The following is a 22717-nucleotide window of genomic DNA, read 5'->3' as shown; positions in this document are numbered from 1 at the left end:
AGGGGATGGCACTTGATGGAAGATGGGCGGCGCCTGTCGGAAGACGGCGCTTGTAGGAAGGCAGCGCTTGTCAGAAGACGGCGCTTGGCTTGGCAGAAGATAGCACTTGGCGGAGACGGCGCTTGGCAGAAGATGGGACTTGGCATAAGAGAGTGCTTGTTATGGTGGAAGATGGGACTTGGCAGAAGATGGGACTTGGCAGAAGATGGGACTTGGCTTGGGGCAAGACGGCACTCGGCTGGGCGGAAGACATGATTTGCGAAGAGATAGAACTTCTCTTGAGATAAACTTGCCTAGACAAAAAACTGGATTTGTCTTGACGAAAGATGCGACTTGCCTTGATGGCAGACTTGTCTTGTCTTGAGACAGGACTTCTCCTGAGACGGGAACTTGGCTTGAGATAGGGCTTTCCTTCACAGAAGATAGGACATGACTAAATGGGACGGAACGGGTCTCAGTGTGACCTGATGGGACTTGGTGTGAGATTATCCTTTTAACGAGATTATTTCCTGGTTTCTAACAGAAGTTCTTTTATGTCCTTGTAAGAGGAGTTTAAATTGTTGACTGGTTTAAATGTATCTTTCATATGACTTATTGTTGATCACTTATCTACAAGCACATTGTATAGTCTAAGAAGATGAGACACACCCATAACAAAACTCATAACAGTAGAAGGAGCCTTTACTGTCACACACATGTACAGTACAGTGAAATTCTGTCTTTGTATCTGGAGCAGAGAGGGTTAAGGGCCTTGCTTAAGGGCCCGGCTGTGGCAGATTGGTAGTGCTGGGGCTCGTTTGTTAAGGGTGTGTTAACCTTCTGATCAGTAGCCCAGAGCTTTAACCACTGATCCACCTCTGCCACAGTGGAGCCTCTAAACATCACTGAAGCATTAATCACTTTCTCTTTATTAAGATCCTCATCCTCTGTGTCTGAAGTTATTTATCTTGACTCTTTTCAACTCTTTCTCGTCTCCCTCAGGCCTCCATTAAACTTTCAGCTGAGCACAACTTCGCCATGAGTGTGTCGGGCCGCAGCAAAGGCCGCACAGGACTGAAGGTGGTGGTGCGAGCGACGGTTCCAGAAGCTGGGCATCTCTGGGGCAACAAGCTGGAGCTGAGTGACGAGATTCAGATCCAGGTAACTCAGAGTTTTGTAGCAGATTGTTTTTTGTTGACATTTTTCTGTTTAAATTGACGCACCAGAAGAAAAGCTGTCGCGTCTTAAGAGGAACGCTGTGTTCTCCAGACTTTAACTCAGTGGTTCGGTTCTGTAATTTCTGTCAGGTTTATGAGAAACTGCAGCTGCTGAATCCAGAAGTGCAAGCTGAGGAGATTTTAATGTCCCCGAACTCCTTATTAAAACTTCAAACCAACCGGTAAGTCCAGAAGTGCAGAGAACGGAAGAGCTTACAGTTGCTTTCTTCAAACTTTCAGAAGAATGTAAATGTTCTGTATTTGTTAATAAATGGATTAAAACTGGACACAGTTTTAAATAAATAGATATTGCATGTTAGATTAAAGGATAACTGTTTGTATGATGTTAATGAAATATCGCTGATGTTCCTCTGCCTTCAGGGATGGAGTGGGTTCTCTGTCGTATCGGGTTCTAGATTGTCCTGATAAAGCTCCTCTCGTCCACGTGGATGATAACGGCCATCTCACGTCAGGCTCGCTGACGGGCACGGCGTCCTTACAGATCACCGCTCAGGAGAGCTTCGGGGTCAACCAGACCATCATCCTCGCCGTGAAGGTAACGCCCACTTTCATACCATTATAGTGTTGATGTTGGTATTAGGCTTGGGGTGATTCATGATGGTATCAGAAGTTGCGTCCATAGATTCAGACGATTTAAAACGGAAAATGTGGAGTCTGAAGCTTTAAGATCAACAAAAATAAAGTGTTTTGTGTCTCGTAATACGCGTTTCCTTTTTCGTGTCGTATATGAACCTTAATAACCTGCTGACTGAGTAGAGCAGAGCAGCACAACATCTTTCTCTGACTCTACTGTTCGACACAGAGCTCATGCACGTGTCGTTTAAAAATGATGATTAAATAAGCAAAAACATGATTAAATAACATGATTAAATACTGCCGATTGCTGCCATAGCCACCTTTTAACCAGGTTCTGATAACTTTTCAGATGTAATGATGTACCGCCCCCTTCATTTTCCCCTCAAAGCCTGAGGAGATCCCATCAGTGGCACTTTACACTCAATCTCACAAGCCTAGTTGGTTCATGATGATGGAGTTCATGTTGTTGATGGTGATGGAGCTCATGTTGGTGTTGTTCATATTCCTGTTGGTCTTCATATTCACAGTGTTCATGTTGGTGTTGATGATGATGGAGCTCATGTTGGTGTTGATGATGGAGCTCATGTTGGTGTTGATGATGGAGCTCATGTTGGTGTTGATGGTGATGGAGCTCATGTTGGTGGTGTTCATATTCACAGTGTTCATGTTGATGGTGATGGAGCTCATGTTGTTGATGATGATGGATTTCATGTTGGTGTTGATGATGATGGAGTTCATGTTGGTGTTGATGATGATGGAGTTCATGTTGATGTGGATGATGGAGTTCATGTTGATGTGGATGATGGAGTTCATGTTGATGATGGAGCTCATGTTGGTGTTGATGATGGAGCTCATGTTGGTGTTGATGGTGATGGAGCTCATGGTGGTGGTGTTCATATTCACAGTGTTCATGTTGATGATGATGGAGTTCATGTTGATGGTGATGGAGCTCATGTTGTTGATGATGATGGAGTTCATGTTGGTGTTGATGATGATGGAGTTCATGTTGGTGTTGATGATGATGGAGTTCATGTTGATGTGGATGATGGAGTTCATGTTGGTGATGATGGAGTTCATGTTGGTGTTGATGATGATGATGGAGTTCGTGTTGCTGTTGATGGAGTTCATGTTGGTGTTGATGTGGATGATGGAGTTCATGTTGATGTGGATGATGGAGTTCATGTTGGTGTTGATGGAGTTCATGTTGGTGATGATGGAGTTCATGTTGGTGTTGATGGTGATGGAGTTCATGTTGGTGATGATGGAGTTCATGTTGGTGTTGATGATGATGATGGAGTTCGTGTTGCTGTTGATGGAGTTCATGTTGGTGTTGATGATGATGGAGTTCATGTTGATGTGGATGATGGAGTTCATGTTGGTGTTGATGGAGTTCATGTTGCTGTTGATGATGGAGTTCATGTTGGTGATGATGGAGTTCATGTTGGTGTTGATGATGATGATGGAGTTTGTGTTGCTGTTGATGGAGTTCATGTTGGTGTTGATGTGGATGATGGAGTTCATGTTGGTGTTGATGATGGAGTTCATGTTGGTGGTGATGATGATGGAGTTCATGTTGGTGTTGATGATGGAGTTCATGTTGGTGGTGGTGATGATGGAGTTCATGTTGGTGTTGATGATGATGATGATGATGATGGTGATGGAGTTCATGTTGCAGTTGATAATGATGGAGCTCATGTTGGTGGTGATGATGATGGAGTTCACGTTGGTGTACTATGCTGGTGTGTGTTGGTGTTGATGATGGTGTTGATGTTCATGTTGGTGGTGGTGTTTGCAGGTGGTGACCGTGTCGTACCTGAGACTGAGCACCAGTCCAGTTTTCTACACCTCTAACAAAGAGATGCTGTCGGCCGTCCCGCTCGGCTCCGTCCTCACCTTCACCGTCCACTTCCACGACAGCAGTGGTGAAGCTCTGCACAGCCACAACTCCCAGCTCACCTTCTCCACCAACAGGTACACCTCCACTCACCTCCACTCACCTCTCACCTCTCACCTCTGACCTTTGACCAGATGTGTACAGAGTATAATTTTATACTGTTTTATGTACATACATATAAAAATTGCAAAATTGTTTTAAAAAAAAAAATCTATATTTAATTTGAAAACTGATGAAAATAGTTTTTTTTGCTTTCTCTCTCGCTTTTAAATAAATCTGTTTCCACCTGAGCGAGTGGTTTTAATGAGCAGTTTGAGGAACGAGCACGAGACTGTCGGCCCCGGCGGAGAACCTCATACATCACACACGTTCTAATAGTTTCCTCTGAGAGAGAGAGAGATGGAGAGAGAGATGGAGAGAGAGATGGAGAGAGAGATGGAGAGAGAAGAATATAGACAAAGAAACTGAGAGAGACAGATGGGGAGAGAGACAGACAGATATAGACAAAGAGACTGAGAGATGGAGAGAGAGACAGATGGATACATAAAGATATACAGGGAGAGAGTCAGACAAGTGCTGCAGTTATTACACAGTAGAGTTTGTGCTCAGACTCCGAAATGCTGGAGTTTATTTATTGGCGTTCGGGGTGTTTTTATGGTTTGCGGCGTCTGGGGTGTTGAGGGTTTGCGGCGTTCGGATCGTTGAGGGTGTGCGGTGTTCGGAGCGTTGAGGGTTTACGGCGTTCTGAGCGTTGAGGGTGTGCGGCGTTCTGAGCGTTGAGGGTGTGCGGCGTTCTGAGCGTTGAGGGTGTGCGGCGTTCTGAGCGTTGAGGGTTTACGGCATTCTGAGCGTTGAGGGTTTACGGCGTTCTGAGCGTTGAGGGTGTGCGGCGTTCTGAGCGTTGAGGGTGTGCGGCGTTCTGAGTGTTGAGGGTTTACGGCGTTCTGAGCGTTGAGGGTTTACGGCATTCTGAGCGTTGAGGGTTTACGGCATTCTGAGTGTTGAGGGTTTACGGCGTTCTGAGCGTTGAGGGTTTACGGCATTCTGAGTGTTGAGGGTTTACGGCGTTCTGAGCGTTGAGGGTTTACGGCATTCTGAGTGTTGAGGGTTTACGGCGTTCTGAGCGTTGAGGGTTCGCGGCGTTCTGAGCATTGAGGGTGTGCGGCGTTCGGAGTGTTGAGGGTTTGCGGCGTCTGGGGTGTTGAGGGTTTACGGCATTCTGAGCGTTGAGGGTGTGCGGCGTTCTGAGCGTTGAGGGTTAGCGGCGTTCTGAGCGTTGAGGGTTCGCGGCGTTCTGAGCGTTGAGGGTTTACGGCGTTCTGAGCGTTGAGGGTTTACGGCGTTCTGAGTGTTGAGGGTTTACGGCGTTCTGAGCGTTGAGGGTTCGCGGCGTTCGGAGCGTTGAGGGTGTGCGGCGTTCGGAGTGTTGAGGGTTCGCGGCGTCTGGGGTGTTGAGGGTTCGCGGCGTTCTGAGCGTTGAGGGTTCGCGGCGTTCGGAGTGTTGAGGGTGTGCGGCGTCTGGGGTGTTGAGGGTTCGCGGCGTTCTGAGCGTTGAGGGTTCGCGGCGTTCGGAGTGTTGAGGGTGTGCGGCGTTCTGAGCGTTGAGGGTTCACGGCGTTCGGAGCGTTGAGGGTTTACGGCGTTCTGAGTGTTGAGGGTTTACGGCGTTCTGAGTGTTGAGGGTGTGCGGCGTTCTGAGCGTTGAGGGTTTACGGCGTTCTGAGCGTTGAGGGTGTGCGGCGTTCGGAGCGTTGAGGGTGTGCGGCGTTCGGAGCGTTGAGGGTGTGCGGCGTTCTGAGCGTTGAGGGTGTGCGGCGTTCTGAGCGTTGAGGGTGTGCGGCGTTCTGAGCGTTGAGGGTTCGCGGCGTTCTGGGCGTTGAGGGTTCGCGGTGTTCTGGGTGTTGAGGGTTCGCGGCGTCTGGGGTGTTGAGGGCGTTGAGGGTTTAGCGGGGCGTTGAGGGTTTACGGTGTTCGGGGTGTTGAGGGTTTAGCTGGATCGTATTATTATGAGGATGAGGATATTGATCCACTACTGAATATTTCACCATCACACACACACACACACACACACACACACAGATAGAATAAAACGCACACACACACAAAGCACTCTCTCTGGGAACAAGCGATTCTGTGTCTTAGAAAATAAAAGAACACGTTTAAAAACGTCATGAATTATTGTTCAAGCTGCACAAAATTCTTTTCAAAGATGGACTGAGATTTAGACTGAAATCAGTCCTGCTCTCTGGGTGGGCGGGGCATACTCTCTCTCCCCTGTCAATCACAGTGACAGTAGCCAATCAATGGTGTGTGTGCGTTCATGTATGTGGAAGAGGGTAGATAGCGCTTTCCTCCGAGTGTGTTACACAGCACTTTGAAAACATGCAATAATTCTTCAGGTATTGTTGCCATTTTTGTCACATTTGTGTAATAAAATCTCACATAATGTACGTGTAGAATAAATATTTTTTAGAAGTCATGTTGAGGTTTTCTGGTAAAGAGTTAATAAGAGTGAAAATACGTCAGATACATCAGAAAATACGAGTCAAATGAAAACATGCGACATAAATTAGAGAAACGGTCCATTAGATCCAGAAGTTCTCCTGGTTCATTGTTCCGAATCTCCACTTCTCCTCTGCTTCTTCTCTTCTACCTAAAACCTGATACACTTTTGTGACTCCTATTTACAGTAAACAATATAAATTTAAAAAATATATTGGTTTTATTTCACTTCCTCTTGTATATCCTCTTTTCTCAGATAGTGCTGACGAAATTTGGATATGAACTTTTTTTGGTATGTTTTTTAAACTTGGGCTTATTCTTACGACTTCTAATCTCTTCTCTCTTTCTCTCTTTCTCTTTCTCCATCTCTTTCTTTCTCTCTGTGTGTGTGTGTGTGTGTGTGTGTGTGTGTGTGTGTGTGTGCGCGCACAGGGACGACCTGGTGCAGGTGGGTAAAGGTGTGAGTAACAGCTCTCTCACGGTGAGGACAGTAAACGTGGGTTTGACGTTGTTGAGTGTTTGGGATTCGGAGCAAAGCAGCCTGGTGGATTACGTCGCTCTTCCCGTCCATCACGCCATCCAGCCGGTCGACGCCCACGACCTGGTGCCCGCTGACGTCGTGTGTTTTTCAGCGCAGCTCGTCAGCCATGGTGACGGTGAGTTCATAACACCACGCCGCTGTTAAATTTCCAGATTCTGATTGGTCAGAAGGTGTTGATTAATTTTCTATCAAGTAGTGCAGCTTTGAATGACAGGTTTATATTAATATTCTTGTTCTAATACGTTATCGTTTCTATAGTAACAGCTCAGTCACAGGGACGTGTACGGCAAACAATCCACTAATAATAAATAGATTTTAAAAAATCATTGATATGGTGAAGCTTTCTGTAAGGAGAAATGTGTTTCTGTAACATTTATGGAAAGCGTCTACATACAATATTCTTTAAAAAAACTATCAGGACTTCATTTATCACAACACTGTCATCGTGTCATCACTGCTAGTACACTTCACTTACTGCTGTTTAATATTATTATTAATCCTGACATCACTGTGTTGTTTTGTTTGTTTGTTTGTTTGTTTGTTAGGTCTGTCAGGAACGTGGAGCTCTTCATCCAGCGCCATCCTGGAGATCCATCCCAAAACGGGCGTGGCTGTAGCTAGAGACGTGGGAACTGTGACGGTTTATTACGAGATTCCAGGACACCTGCGCACGTACAGAGAGGTGATAAACACCAGGAACAATAAAATCCCTTTTTTAAGCAAGTTATTAACTGTTATAAATGTTATAAATGCCTCATAACGCTTCACTACAGCACTGTCTTGATCGCCTTGATGACATCATTAACTTGAAGCAGCTTTATGTACATCATTACTTTAATCTGAGGCTGCGTCCTCACGTAGACGGATATCACTGACATTTCTGACAAGTTTTTACTCCTCGATTTTCAAAAATATCTCCATCCACATGTGAATGCAAAAAAAAAAGGAATATTGTTAAGAGTTGCGTGAAGGAGAAGCGCTAGAGTGATGGATTCAGGAGCAGTACAGCGCGAGATCGTATTGTGTCATGTAAAAGAGCACGACACTCGCAAAACACACGCAACGGGCATGCGCAGGTTCACGCCGTGACGTCTGCATTTTCACGTCCACGCAGAAACGCTGAAAGCCGAGTATAAAATTTCTCCGCCTTTTCGAAAGGCTTTGTTTTCGGTGACGCAAAATGGTTTTCGTGTGGATGGGAGGCCAAAATGCAGACTGCAGAAATATAAATAAACGTGTGGAAAAGGGCCTCGGAGAAAGTTTTAAAGATGGAGATGGAAAGAAAACCTCAGTTGTGGAGAATTCTCAGGATCACATCATGCATGAGAATGAAGAAGTGATCGTGTGTCAAGAGTCGGCTGTCACAAACAGGATTTTTTATGGAGCAGGAGTGTGTAATTGTAAAGCAGCTTTTAATATTCCAACACGTAAAAAGCTGAAAGGAATGTCGTCTGGAAAATAAAAAATGGTTCATAAGGCAGTAGATGATTTAATTATTCTATAAATAATAATGCCTGATACATTAACCAACCTAAAACCTAATTTTATATATAGACAGATAGAATGTAGAGATATACACCGTGCTACGTATATTCTGGAAAAGATGTTAATCAGATATAAGCTGAGAGTCCTGCATCATCGTAAGGCAGAAGAACACCATGGACCATCTACACTGCCCTGAGGAGCTCCCTTTGTGTTGTTATTCTTATTGTGTGTGTGTGTGTGTGTGTGTGTGTGTGTGTGTGTGTGTGTGTGTGTGTTAGGTCGTCGTGAACAGAGTCTCCAGGACGGTCGCAACGGTTCCCTCGGGTTCTGTGAGAAACGAGAGAGAGACCAAAGTGCTCCTCACCACCAGAGAGCGAGGAACCAACCTCATCGGTACGCCAAGCGGAGCTCCGCAAAATGAGCCGTTCTTCTAAAATTTTCTGAAAATGTTTTTTCTAACTGCAAGAATGAAATTTAAATCTGAGAATCTGACATTTTAAATAACTGAGTAATGGAATTAATGTTAATCTGAAGTTTAACTACAGCCAGGATTAAACAAATGGCATAAACGCAACTGTGATTATTTGAAAACAAGGTTATTTTTTTTTTATTTTTTTATTTTTTGGAGAATCTGGATTATTAGATAAACTCTGATTTAATCCAGGTTCAGATTTAATCTGTGTTTGTGGATCGCAGTTATAGAGTTATAGTTTGGGATTAATCTCAGTGAAGAATAATTAGAATAACAATAAATTATGAACTTGTGTAGTTTTGTGATCAGTTTCAGATAAACAAGTCTTTTAATATGTGTGTGTGTGTGTGTGTGTGTGTGTGTGTGTGTGTGTGTGTGTGTGTGTTATTTATTTATTTATGTATTTTTTTGTACAGGAAGCTGCTCGCTCGCTCAGTTGGAAAGCGTCGCGTCTCTGCAGCCGGAGAAGTCCATCAGCTGCCGTCTGCAGTTCACCAGCGACGCCGTCGACTTCTCCGCCCACGACGTCTATCACACACACACCACCTTCGACACAAGCACAGGTGTGTGTACACCTGGTGTACTTTTCTGGTTGAAAAGCAAAGCGCAGTTTAAGATTGTTGATCTAACGTAGCGTCAGCGAGTCTGATGTAAATCGCTGAGTGTGTGAGTGAGGAGACTTCGTGTGCTGCAGGTGTGTACAGCTGTGTGTTGACCCTCGGGCTGATGACGGAGCAGCAGGTGAAGGTTCTGGGCGTGTCCATGAGCGGAGTGAGGGTGGAGGCGGATGTGGAGGGAAGTCGTTTTTCAGGAGAGCGAGTCAGCGCTGAGCTGCAGGTGAATCCCGGATTCTACTCCGATCAAACACACATCATCCTGAGCAGCCAGCACACCACCGCCGAGTTCAGTGTGTACGGAGCCACGGGACTGCTGCAGCACCTGCAGGTACGTCAACACACCTCCATCACGCCTCCAATCACGCCTCCATCACACCTCCAATCACGCCTCCATCACACCTCCAATCACGCCTCCATCATAGCTCCAATCACGCCTCCATCATAGCTCCAATCACGCCTCCATCATAGCTCCAATCACGCCTCCATCATAGCTCCAATCACTGCTCCAATCACTGCTCCAATCACGTCTCCATCACACCTCCAATCACGCCTCCATCATAGCTCCAATCACTGCTCCAATCACGCCTCCATCATAGCTCCAATCACTGCTCCAATCACGTCTCCATCACGCCTCCAATCACTGCTCCAATCACGCCTCCAATCACTGCTCCAATCACTGCTCCAATCACGCCTCCATCATAGCTCCAATCACGCCTCCATCACACCTCCAATCACTGCTCCAATCACGTCTCCATCACGCCTCCAATCACACCTCCATCATAGCTCCAATCACTGCTCCAATCACGCCTCCATCATAGCTCCAATCACTGCTCCAATCACGTCTCCATCACGCCTCCAATCACACCTCCATCACACCTCCAATCACTGCTCCAATCACGCCTCCATCATAGCTCCAATCACTGCTCCAATCACGTCTCCATCACGCCTCCATCATAGCTCCAATCACGCCTCCATCATAGCTCCAATCACGCCTCCATCATAGCTCCAATCACTGCTCCAATCACGCCTCCATCATAGCTCCAATCACGCCTCCATCACACCTCCATCATAGCTCCAATCACGCCTCCATCATAGCTCCAATCACGCCTCCATCATAGCTCCAATCACGCCTCCATCACACCTCCAATCACGCCTCCATCATAGCTCCAATCACGCCTCCATCACACCTCCATTCACGCCTCCATCACGCCTCCATCACGCCTCCATCATAGCTCCAATCACGCCTCCATCACACCTCCATCACACCTCCATCACACCCCCATCACACCTCGTCTGCATCAGCTTCTTCTTCATACCTCCATCACAGCACCATCACACATCTGCATGTAACAACCTTCCGTCTGTAGTGTTTCAGTAGCTATGATCGCTAGGTTAGCGCTCACTCGCTAGGCTAGCTTTTGTTTGTTACGTTTCATCATGTGTTTTGAGCAGAAGAGTGAATTATTGTTTTGTTACTGTTTAGTGCTTGTAATGGAAAAGTGTTTTTAATTCCCATTTAAACCTTAGGATTTTTTTTTCACCAGCAAAATGAACACACTTGAAACAAGAAAATTTAAATCCCTTTTTATCTTAATTTTGGCTTTTTTGTGTGTGTGTGTGTGTGTGTGTGTGTGTGTGGGGTAAACGCCTCTCTCCTTGCCTTGACCTGTAGGTGAAGTCGAGCTCTCCCTCCATCCTGGTCCAGGAGAAGGAGGTTTCCTCCACCTACCCGAGCTTCATCAGATACACCGTGACGCTGCTGAACCTGCGCGACGTCACGTCTGCCTCTGTGACCGTGTCGAGTCCCGGCAGCGAGCAGCAGCTGCTCATCCCCATCACCGTCGTACACACTGCAGACCCCAGCTCCACCACCAGAGGTTCTCTGCTCCACTCTCTCTCCATCTTCAGCTCAGGAACGTTAGAGTCGTTAGAGTTTCCAGTTCAGCTTTACACAGAACTTTACACAGATTATTTAAATGTAATGAGAAAGAAACAATGTCACTTAACACAGTAACAATGTCGCTTAACCCGTAACGGTGTCGCTTAACACAGTAACAGTGTCGCTTAACGAAGTAACAGTGTCACTTAACACAGTAACAGTGTCGCTTAACACAGTAACAGTGTCACTTAACACAGTAACAGTGTCACTTAACACAACAGTTTTGATTAACAAAGTAACGGTGTCTCTTAATTAAGTAACGGTATCACTTAAGGAAGTAAAGAAATAACGATGGCACTTAACGCAGTAACAGTGTCGCTCGACAGAGTAATGATGTCACACAACGAAGCAGCGATGATGTTTAACGGAGTGAAGACGTCACTTAATAGAATAACAATATCATTTTACGATGCAGCGTTGCTTCATAAAGTTGCTGTGTACATTAATAATGCTGTAATGTGTAATGTAATATTTTTAGAGCTTTAAAGATACTTTTCCAGGTGAAAGATGCATATTTACAAAAGATAATTTAGTAACTTTTTTTTCGGAGACTGTCATAACCAAAAATCATTAGGCTTCAGTTTTATATATTATTAAGATTGTTGGTGTGACAACAGAAAAAAATGAACAGCTGAACGTTTAGGGTTTTAATATTTTTTCCTGTATAAATATCAGCTTCCTGCAGGTCAGTAGAGCTGTGAGTTGTGAGTGTTGTGAGGGTCAGAGGTCAGTGTGTTGATTCGTAGCGGGTTGTTAAATGTGTTGCTGTAACTGTGTGTGGCAGCGGGCGTGGTCGGGGGAGAGGGAGTCGGGATCCTGCAGCAGTTCATGGACTCGTATCAGGTCATGTTCTTCACGCTGTTTGCTCTCCTGGCAGGTACAGCCGTCATCGTTATCGGTAAGCAGCGCTAATCATCCGTCACTCACTCAGCCTGGGTTTTATTTATTTTATATCGTGTGTGTGTGTGTGTGTGTGTGTGTGTGTGTGTGTGTGTGTGTGTGTGTGTGTGTGTGTGTGAGGTTTCCATAGTGATATCATCTTCATCCTTATGTGACATGTATAATAAAAATACTGCATATGTGCGTTAACATGAAGAAAAGCAAAAAGAAATTCTTCAACGCATCACTTTTTTAGAAAACTAGAACCAATCCAAGCTTTTCAAAGAATCTTTATTATTTTTCCAAAATAAAAAATAAAACTGTGGCTCGGATACCGACAGCTAGAAATTAATTTACTGCAAAATATCCAGTTTTAGGAAACATACATTGTTGATTTTTTTTTTAAATTTGTTTTTAAAAAGAGCGTCTCATAAACAATGTACATTTGTTCAAAGCTTTATTCTTACACCACGTGACACGAGAGTCTTTGAGCCAGCAGGTTTATGAAACGCGCTTCAGTAGACTTTTAAATGCTGGTTAGATGTTAGATATTCCCGTTTTTTATTCCTAGAATATGGAAAATGCAAATGTTCTGAATACTAGAGCGTTCTGAGAGTTCTGTCAGAAATACGTTATTTTTCAGAGATGAAATAATTTTTTATTTTAAACGCACAATGTGGTCTTTTTAATGATTCAGAATTTTAAGATAAAAGGATCCGTTTCTCATCCTGTTGCGTTTTCATGAATATAAATTAAAAGTATTAAGAGTATGTACTTTATGTATATTAAATATTCTTCTGTAATTTTAAAAAATCTCTTCCAAACCTAATTCCAGTTTTTCTTTGTTAGAGGATTGGATCATTTTTTCCTTCTCGCATCCAATCCACCAGTTTTTTTTCTGATCTGATCCTGTAATATTTACTCTGCAACGTATGAAGGTAACTGTGATGGATTTTCTCTTCCTCCGCAGTGTGTCACGCCATTTTCTCTCCGAGAGACCCACCAGTTCATCCTGCCTTCATCCAGAGAACTCCGCCCGCTCCAGGTACTGCACACACCTCTTCCTGTACCTCTTCCTGTACCTGTACCTGTACCTCTTCCTGTACCTCTTCCTGTACCTGTACATGTTCCTCTTCCTGTACCTCTTCCTGTTCTTCTTCCTCTTCCTCTTCCTGTTGCCCTTCCTGTACCTGTTCCTCTTCCTCTTCCTGCTCCTCTTCCTCTTCCTGTTCTTCTTCCTCTTCCTCTTCCTGTTGCCCTTCCTGTACCTGTTCCTCTTCTGTACCTGTTTCTCTTCCTGTTCTTCTTCCTGTTCCTCTTCCTGTACCTGTTCCTCTTCCTGTTCTTCTTCCTGTTCCTCTTCCTGTACCTCTTCCTGTTGCCCTTCCTGTACCTGTTCCTCTTCTGTACCTGTTTCTCTTCCTGTTCTTCTTCCTGTTCCTCTTCCTGTACCTGTTCCTCTTCCTGTTCTTCTTCCTGTTGCCCTTCCTGTACCTGTTCCTCTTCCTCTTCCTGCTCCTCTTCCTCTTCCTTTACCTGTTCCACTTCCTGTACCTGTTCTTCTTCCTCTTCCTGTACCTCTTCCTCTTCCTGTTGCCCTTCCTGTACCTGTTCCTCTTCTGTACCTGTACCTCTTCCTGTTCTTCTTCCTCTTCCTCTTCCTGTACCTGTTCCTCTTCCTCTACCTGTTCCTCTTCCTCTTCTGTACCTGTTCCTGTCTGTAAATCAGTGGTTTTATCTCTTGACAGGGTGCTATTACTTTTTTCTTCATAGCATAAATACGTGTTATAATATAAACATATTTCTGACTCTGTTGTCTTTGTCTCGTTTTCTTGCTTCCTGCTGCAGCGTCTCCGGCCGCGAGTCATTTTAACAGCTCGCTCCATTCGTCTGATCTGAGGAGCAGCCCGAAGCTGCGTCTGTTCTCTCCAGACTACAACTGCCGCTGAAATGCAGCCGCAAATACGCAAACCTCCGTCTGTCCCAAGTGCCTTCGATACGAAGAAAAACACACAAGTGGTGTGTGTGCGTGTGTGTGCGTGTGTGTGCGTGTCTGTGCGTGTGTGTGCGCGTGTGTGCGCGCGCGTGTGTGTGTGCTCAGCAATCGCATCCTGAATTAGCGCTCGAGTGTGTGTGAGATTCGTTGCACTGCAGGTTGAAGTTTGTGTCTGTGTGTGTGTCTGTGTGTGTGTCTGTGTGTGTGTGTTGCTTTCTTATACTTACTTTTGCTGATTTGACTTTTTTTTTTCCCTTTTTTTTTTTTTTTTGTAAAACTGATTATTTATGATAGCCTAGATTTTTTTTTTTTTTTTTTTTTGCATGTTTTATAACTCCGGGCATTTTTATTCCAGTCGATCTGATGAATCTGTGAATACGTGAAATCTCAGGACCTCACATCCAACACGCTAATCACGTGATGTAGCGCATTATTAATATTATTATTCTAGTATTGTGAATAACGTGGGTGTAGTGTCATCACTGAATCCGTCCTCGCTATGCCTCACTGCGGAAAAAAACGTGTGTTAATGCAGAAGAAAAGGATCCTAAGCCAGTTTTTTTTTTTTTTTTGTGAAGTGAAAACGTTTCTACTGTTTTTGACGAAGCGTTAACGCGACTCGTCTGAGCCACTGGGCAGCTTCTCCATTATTCATGTGAAACAACTGAGGATCTTAAATTACTGCTCACATCCAGGGTTCAAAAGTCTGAGTCAACCATCAGGAACTGGTTTTATTCTAACAACCATCAGAAATAATAATAATAATAATAATAATCTCAAGTTGCGATGTGCGGGGCCCAAGCACCATTTGCAGCTCGCGCCGCTAGTGGCTACTTCTTGCCAGGTTGCACAGAGCACTAAAGCAACCAGAGATTTGGTTTTGTGATGGTAGCTTAATGCTAACACCATGATGTGTGTGCTGGAAGCTGATTGGCTGATGGCGGCCATGTGTTTTTTTTTTGTTTGTTTTTGTTTTTTTTTAAATAACACGACCGCCAGTTGAAATTCCGCTCACAGATGAACCACAACGATGCAGTACAGCTTGATCTGATTTATAGTGCCTGATATTTGAATTTAACTCCGCCCCCCAGCCATGGATGACCACGCCCCAACCTTCGCACACGGCCTCAGCATTTAGTCTTATAATTTTCATGCGAAGTTTCATGCGAATCCGACTAAAATGTCGTGTCTCGTAGCTGATTGAGTAAATTACACTCCGCCATTCTGTAGTTGGAGATGTGGCGGCCATTTTGTTTTGAGTAATCAATTTTTTGTAACGATGTGAAACATCCAAGCACTAGTTTGCAAAAATAGTTTTTGCATATTATGTAAATGAGGAAAAATGTCTAGCGAGCTACAGTTTGCTCAACACGATTAGTTTTAGTGGAGAAGAAGAAGAAGAAGAATCTTAATGAAACAGTAGTGCTGCTGTCACTAGGTGCTTGGACCCCTAATTATTTTTCTCAAGTAACTATGTTTCCGTATTAATACGCTTTATTTTAGTTTACTGAATTATAAAGAAATTCGAATGATTATTCAGAATAATTAGAAGATTGTCTTCTTCAAGCACAGGTCCAGTGCCGTTTCTAAATCTGTCCATAATTATAAAAAAATCCGCCAAAATTGGACTATTGTGCAGATTAATTATTGCGATTTACTGAATATATATTTATCTGCACTCTAAGAAATATCGCTGTATGTTAGTGATGAACACGAGTAATCGTTTACACAAGTTTACATCTCTCAAGGTTTCTGGGTGAAAAAGGGAAAATGTAGGTCTTTGTTAGAAGAAATCTGTTTTAACCAAAAAATAAAAATAAAAGTGGTGTGTGAGAATAAAGCAGCAAGACATTTCATTTTTGCACAAACTTTTTTTTCTCGTCTGTTCAGGCGTCACTTCAGTATGTAAAATGAATTAATTATTAAAACAGAGAATTTCTGTTTTAAATTTTTGAGGAAATTATAAACAGTTTATTGGTCGTGGACTCAGACTTTTAAACTCTCGTTAACCCGAGATCCCTCACGTGTTCAGACGTATTCTGTACACGTGACCTTTGTGAATTATTTTGATCAGAATTGTGAATTTATTTTTTTTTTTAACCTGTATACCTCAGGGGTCAGAGGTCAGGGCTCGGTACCATGTTGTTGGTTTTTTTCAGCCTCTAAGACTGCAACAGTGTATAAAATAAAATAAAATAAAATAAAGATTGTTTTGGCTTTTTTTTTTATTTCCTCCTGTGAATCACGTGTGAAACTTTGACAATGTGAGTTTTATGTTTCGAGGAGTTCAGCCACATCATCCTCATCCTCCTCATCCTCATCGGTCAGCTGTTTGGAGTTTGTATATCAGATAAGAAGACAAAATACGTCCTGATTGTATTTAAATAAATGTATTAGACTGCTTTTCTGTAACATTTCAACGTTTGTTTGCTGTTTTGCTGATTAAATATCTTTTTCTAAAACCCTGTTTGAGTTTTATATCCTGAATCCTGCTTATATGATCTACTTTCCCACATAATAATAATAATAATAAATGAAATTAACGTGTGTTTAATTTTAAGTGAATATTTGACGACTTGTTGGCTTGTTTTCATTCTGTGTTCCACTAGGGGGCGCTGTAGCAGCACAACAGCTGTTTTTGTTGCTATCAGAAATTTCACTCGGATTAATAAAATCTCACGAGAGCCGTTTACACGCAGCACATCAGTGTGTTTATTATAATAAACATTTAATAACAGACGCTGATGATTTTTAACCAAAAGCTCTCGTTAGGAATCGAGACGTTTCTGTATATAACTGAAATATTTCATATTTATCACCTTCTTTTATCGTAACTGAAGCACTTTCAGTACAGCGTTAGTGTTTAAAGCAGAATAGAAATAAATGAAATGTTTAGAGGATATATTAAAAAAAAAAAAAATCCAGAACATAACAAACACGTGATGTAACAAAAATTCTGGAAATTTCTCAAGTGATTTCGTCGCCTTCGCAGTAAATAAATAATTTTTTTTTTTAATTTTGTGTAGCTGGATCAGTGTATTATTAATTAATCTATTATTTCTATGAACATTTCTCTATTTTCTTTTTTGTTCGCTTCTGTAAATCTCATTCAAGCTGTCCTGGTCCTGTTCTTGTAACCCTGAAACGAATAAATAAATTAAATTAAATAAAGAAACAAAATAAAATAAAATAATAAGCAGAACTACTTCCACATTTCAACAAGCACAAGCACTAATATGTTAAACAGCATTAAAATGCATTCTTATGATATGTGTGTATTATTTGTTTTTAATTTGCTTGTGTGTGTTTCCTGTTCTTGTAACCCTGAAACTAAAAAACAAATTAAATTAAATTTTTTAAAGAAGCAGAATTACTTTCACATTTCAACATGGATTAGCTTCGATGATCTCATCTAGAAATATTTAATATTTAATTCATCTACAAAATTCAGCGCAGATCTGCGATCGTCCAGTTGTACAGAGACGAGTAATTTTTTTTATTGTATTTTTATTTATTATTTTTATTTTTTTAAAGCTCCAGGTTTCTCTGTAAGAACTTCAGCTTGACCTCAGAGACACTGTGTCCTGTTAATCAAAAACTTATAAATGAATAATAAGCAGAAGCAGCAGCATGTCTTCTGCAGCAGGCGAGTGATTCTCAGTTCAGACGATTTGCTTCGATATTTTTTTCCTTTTTTGTAAAATTTTTTAAATTCTGCTTCGTAATAACAGCGTTGTGCTGCAGCCTGTGTGTCTTTTGTCCATTTATTCAATAACATTTTAAATGAGCTGCTTTTATTCTAAAAGACTTCATCTTATTGATGTGAAATCAATATGAAAAATGAGAGAGACAGATGTTTTGAGTTAAATTCCAGATGTGGTGATATAATCAGTAAAACCGGAAGTGAAATGATGCTTTACTTTGAACTTCATCGTTTAAAACATGTTTCAGTTTCACCAGCAATAAATTTAACTTTAACATTTTATTAGGAGAAAGAAATATATACATATATACATTCTTTTCTCTCTCTGCAGCGCCCTCTAGAGGCCATGTAAAATTTAATAACAAACAAATCACAATACTTTATTTATTTATTTATTTATTTATTTATTTATTTATTTATTTATGGTTTTTGTTTTTGTAGTGACGCCACCTTTTAAAACTGATAAATATTATTTAACAAAAAAAAAAAAAAAAAGAATTTTACTTTAATTCAAAATATAATTGAGACACATTTCCAAAATCTTAAAATATATTGCTGTAATTACATTTAAAAAAGTTTATTTGTTTGTTTGTTTGGTTGTTTGCTTATTATTTTTATATATGTGTAAAAAGTGAGGAAAATTTTTGTTTATTTTATAAATGTATCCTTTATAATATATTTTAATGTATATATTTTTAATGTATATATTTTATTCTTTCTCATTTGATTTAAAATATTAATTTAATGAATATTGTTTGAAAACAAATTTTCCATACGCAAGAGAAAGTTTTTAAACTTTTGTTTAATTTAAAATTCCCAGTGTTTAAAGCAGTCACGGAGAATCTGATTAGATAAAAATAATAATAATAATAATAATAATAATAATAATGTTAATTTATCTAATTAATCAGATTCTCCATTAACACATAGAACTGATTTTTGGTTTAAAATCACTGCAAAATATTTTTTAAAATCTGTTTTAAGTGGAAATGGAGAATGTGGTTAATTAACAACAACAACAACAACAACAACAACAATAATAATAATAATAATAATAATAATAATAATAATGACAACAATAACAACAATAAAGTAAGAATAGAATAAAATAAAGTGCTGTAGATAACAGATAAAATTAATATTAAAATAATTTTATCAATATCAGTTTATCAGTGTTAATGTTTTATTATTATTATTATTATTATTATTATTATTATTATTATTTATTATCATCATCAGGCTGATTGTTTTTGTTTATTATGTTGTTTTTGTTCTGCACTATGCGGTGTGTGTGCGTGGTGTTGGTGACGTCAGCAGCAGCTCAGACAAGCGTGCCATTTACAGCCTCTGTTTTGAATCGAAAAGAGTCGGTTCATGTGACTCGGCACACTTGTGAATCAGTGTCTGGAGTTGCGGTGCGGTGAGGAGGAAGAGGAAGAGGAGGAAGAGGAGGAGGAAAGTTTCCAGCTCGCGCACTTGGAGTCTCCGGTACTCAGCAGTATGGCGGTGTCGGACTCGGGCGGCGCGCGGCTGCGGAACCGGACTGCGCTAACGGAAAGAAACCCGGATGTTGGTCGAGTTTGATGGGAAGCAGAGTGATGGAGAGTCCCGGGCCCGGTTCAGGTTCGGGTTCGGGTTCGGGTGAGAAGCCCAGCAAGGCGGCGGAGTGTCTGAGCGAGCTGAACCGGATCATCGAGGCGCAGCACGAGCTCCTGGAGCGGCAGAAGACGCGGATCGCCGAGCTCGAGCTGCAGGTCGCCGAACTGCGCAGCCGCAACGCGCGCGTGCACGAGGAGTACGAGAGACACCTGCGCACGTGCCCCCTGCAGCATCAGCATCAGCATCAGCAGCACAATAACAACCCCAGCATCAGCACCAGTGCTCTCTCTGCTTTAACAGCCATCCAGGAGAAGTAAGCCTTTAACCCACAGTTTACTCCAGCTGTGCACACATGTGCAACAACATTTACACACACACACACACACACACACACACACACACACGGTTTATATTCGATATTTCGAATCTTCTGAATCAACTTTTCACCCCAGCATCATCTGAGAGAATTACAAACCATTCACAGATAATCTCTGATCATGCAGGAGGAAAAGAAATCATCACTGGTGTTTATTTTTTCATCAAAACATCAATTTTATATCTTTACTTTAAATCAAAAATGATTTTATTGTGTCCTTAATGCAGTGTCACAACATGAGGATCTGAATTTTAGATTAATATTCGATATTTAGAAGGTTTTGCCTGATCACAGCGCATGATTCTGTCAGATACTCGATCTGTTCTGCAAACACTGCTGTCTTTATTTATTAACATTTATTTTTGTCCTGTTTAAAAGCTCGGAGGTGAGGGATGGGAATCAGTATAAATACTCAGTGTGTAGTTAAAACAAAGTGTTCATTAACACTCGTTACTGATCAGGAAATGTTTTTGGTGTTTAGATGTCGTATGAGAGCGGAGCGTTGCTGAGATTTTTATATTTTGTGGGGGTTTTTTTTCATTAATTTTCTATCTTACTTTAAATGAACTGAGTGTGATAGTGTCCTTTATGCAGTGACACAGTGTTAGGATCTTAATTATTATTATTATTATCTATTTTGGATTAATATTCTATATTTGTCTGATCTCAATGCATGATTAGACATGATTAGATTGGACAGAAACTTCATTCAGCTTTTGGAGTCTTGTCCTTAAATGTAGAATTAATTTTTAGTAGAATTTTTTCCCCTTATTTATAGACCTTGGGCTCGGAGGTGTGTGATAATAATCGATAGAAATTACTAATGAATGCATTAATTAACACCATTCCTGATCATGCAGGAGTTTATTGTTTTGTGTTGTTGTTTTTAATTATTATTTTAACACTATTAGTGTAATCTTATCTCTAATGCAGTGTAGATTGGTTAGGCTTTGACTCCACAGTGATCATCTTCTTCATCACCTTTTCAAAAGAAAAGAAAAGAAAAGAAAAAGTGCAGCTGCAGATGAACTCATTTTTATTTAAAATATCAGACTAAGACATTCCTCATGTTCAGATCTTGATTCAGATGATTTCACTGGAACACGATTATTTTCCACAGTGGAGTTTATGTTCTGTGTTTATTAGTCTTCCCTCCATCATCTCGTGTGTGTCTCAGCGCTTGTGAGAGAAAAGCGCTGATTCAATGCCGTGTGCAGCTAGAGATTGAAATAATTAATTCATGCAGGAGGAAAATAATGTTTGGTGCTGATTAGAAGATGTTTTCCTCTAATGAAGCGCAGGATCCTAATCCACTCACATCCACATTCCTAACGTGCGTTATGTAGACAGCATGTAGCCTCAGGATCATGGAGGAGTTAAAAGACACGTTTCATCGTCTGGTGTCTCCAGGAGACGAAGTGATGAAGATCGAGGATGAGGATGAACAGAGTTTATATTATAGATCTCTAGAGCTCATATTTCATGCTGATAAAAGCTCTGACTCCACTGGAGCCGATCAGTTCGGTCAGTTCTGGCGGCGTAACACACTCGGAGGAAAGCGCTATCCGCCGTCCTGCACATACACGACCTCACAGACGTGTACGATTGGCTAGCGTTGCTGTGATTGACAGGGGAGAGAGACTAAGCCCCGCCCACCCTGACGGCTCGGCCGGTTTTGCCCTCGGTGTTGTGATATCTGAAACACGCTGTTGTTCTCGGCTGTTGTTTAGAAAGTGTGTTTAAACCGTATATTTACAGGATCTGAAGCTTCGCAGGTTTTATAGCGCTGGATTTAGTTTAATGATTTAAACGCTAATTATTCCTGATCGCATCGTAAAGAGCTTCTTCTGAAACTAAAATAATCAGAGCAGCTTCAGTTCCTACAGCACAGAGTCCACGCTCATACTCCATACAGCTCGTCTTTCACATTTATAGCCTTCATATCTTATTCATACGCCTGTGACACTTTACTGACACTGCAGCAGGACCAAAACTCCGCTCAGGCCCATTATTATAAACATCTGCTTCTTCTTCTTCTTACTCCTTCTTCTTCTTCTTCTTCTTCTCCTCCTCCTCTTCTTCTTCTTCTTCTTCTTCTTATTCCTCCTCCTCTTCTTCCTCCTCCTCTTCTTCTCCTGCTTCTTCTTCTTCTTCTTCCTCCTCCTCCTCCTCCTCTTCTTCTTCTTCTTCTTCTTCTTCTCCTTCTTCATAAATGATGTCATATAATGCAAAGCAAAAGTCTTGGCACACCTTTTTTTTCTTTCTTAAGAGCTTTTCTCTCAGATGTTTATTTTATTTTTTATTCTTCTGTATTACTGTCAGTAAAATGAGCTACTTTTAGATCGTGTAAAAAAGATGCAAAAAAAGGAACATTTTAGATTTAATTTTAGATTTTTAGATTTTTACATGAGAGCTGATGCTGTTTTAAACACAAATGATTTTAATTTGACTCGTTTGTCTGCTTTTTTTAAAACAGATTTTATTACTGTTTATAGTATTTTATAATGTTTAATTATTTTTGAAAGCCTCTTCGCTTTATAGTTATAAGTTCAGCTCTCAGACTGAGTTCCTAAAAATCCGTAACTTCACATCGAACGCTCTTTTTCTAACAGCTTCCTGATAATAATAATAATAATAATAATTAAATGTTCTCTTTTTATATGTAGAAATATTTAATTTCAGTATTTTATATGGCATCTTTGCTTTACAGAATCTTTTTACAGTACTGTATGTTTACTGAATATCCGTATTCACGAAAAAAATCATAATTCACCGTTACTCCATATTCATTCACGAAAAACTTCCATCATCCATAGCAGCAGCTTGGCCACGCCCTTCCTCTTCCGGTGCACGTGCGCTATTGATAATCTGATCACAGATATTGGATTATTAGTGCGCATGTAAACACAGAATATCTCTAT

At 41.4% G+C, this 22717-nt stretch overlaps 2 protein-coding genes across 3 annotated transcripts in view; both read left to right on the top strand.

Moving 5' to 3' along the window:
• The window catches only part of nup210 (nucleoporin 210), a 47299-nt gene extending 31359 nt beyond the window's left edge, over positions 1-15940 (top strand). The window contains exons 29-41 of the mRNA XM_053240881.1: positions 982-1140; positions 1287-1378; positions 1578-1752; positions 3589-3764; positions 6622-6845; positions 7276-7412; positions 8494-8608; positions 9104-9250; positions 9382-9632; positions 10977-11181; positions 12028-12141; positions 13093-13167; positions 13971-15940. Coding sequence (XP_053096856.1) covers positions 982-1140; positions 1287-1378; positions 1578-1752; positions 3589-3764; positions 6622-6845; positions 7276-7412; positions 8494-8608; positions 9104-9250; positions 9382-9632; positions 10977-11181; positions 12028-12141; positions 13093-13167; positions 13971-14071 — 1971 coding nt within the window. The 3' untranslated portion in view covers positions 14072-15940. The remainder of the gene's footprint in view (positions 1-981; positions 1141-1286; positions 1379-1577; positions 1753-3588; positions 3765-6621; positions 6846-7275; positions 7413-8493; positions 8609-9103; positions 9251-9381; positions 9633-10976; positions 11182-12027; positions 12142-13092; positions 13168-13970) is intronic.
• A 3365-nt stretch (positions 15941-19305) lies between these two features.
• iqsec1a (IQ motif and Sec7 domain ArfGEF 1a) overlaps positions 19306-22717 on the top strand; it is a 115846-nt gene continuing 112434 nt past the window's right edge. Inside the window, exon 1 of one of the 2 annotated variants that reach the window (XM_034311931.2) lies at positions 19306-19733. In XM_034311931.2, coding sequence (XP_034167822.2) covers positions 19405-19733 — 329 coding nt within the window. In that variant the 5' untranslated portion in view covers positions 19306-19404. The remainder of the gene's footprint in view (positions 19734-22717) is intronic. The other variant, XM_053240563.1, reaches the window with a different exon arrangement.

This window comes from Pangasianodon hypophthalmus, chromosome 16 (genome assembly GCF_027358585.1).
Source record: "Pangasianodon hypophthalmus isolate fPanHyp1 chromosome 16, fPanHyp1.pri, whole genome shotgun sequence".
NCBI classification, from domain to species: Eukaryota; Metazoa; Chordata; class Actinopteri; order Siluriformes; family Pangasiidae; genus Pangasianodon; species Pangasianodon hypophthalmus.
The sequence above is the reverse complement of the archived record's forward strand: the minus strand, read 5'-3'. Positions and strand labels throughout refer to the sequence as shown.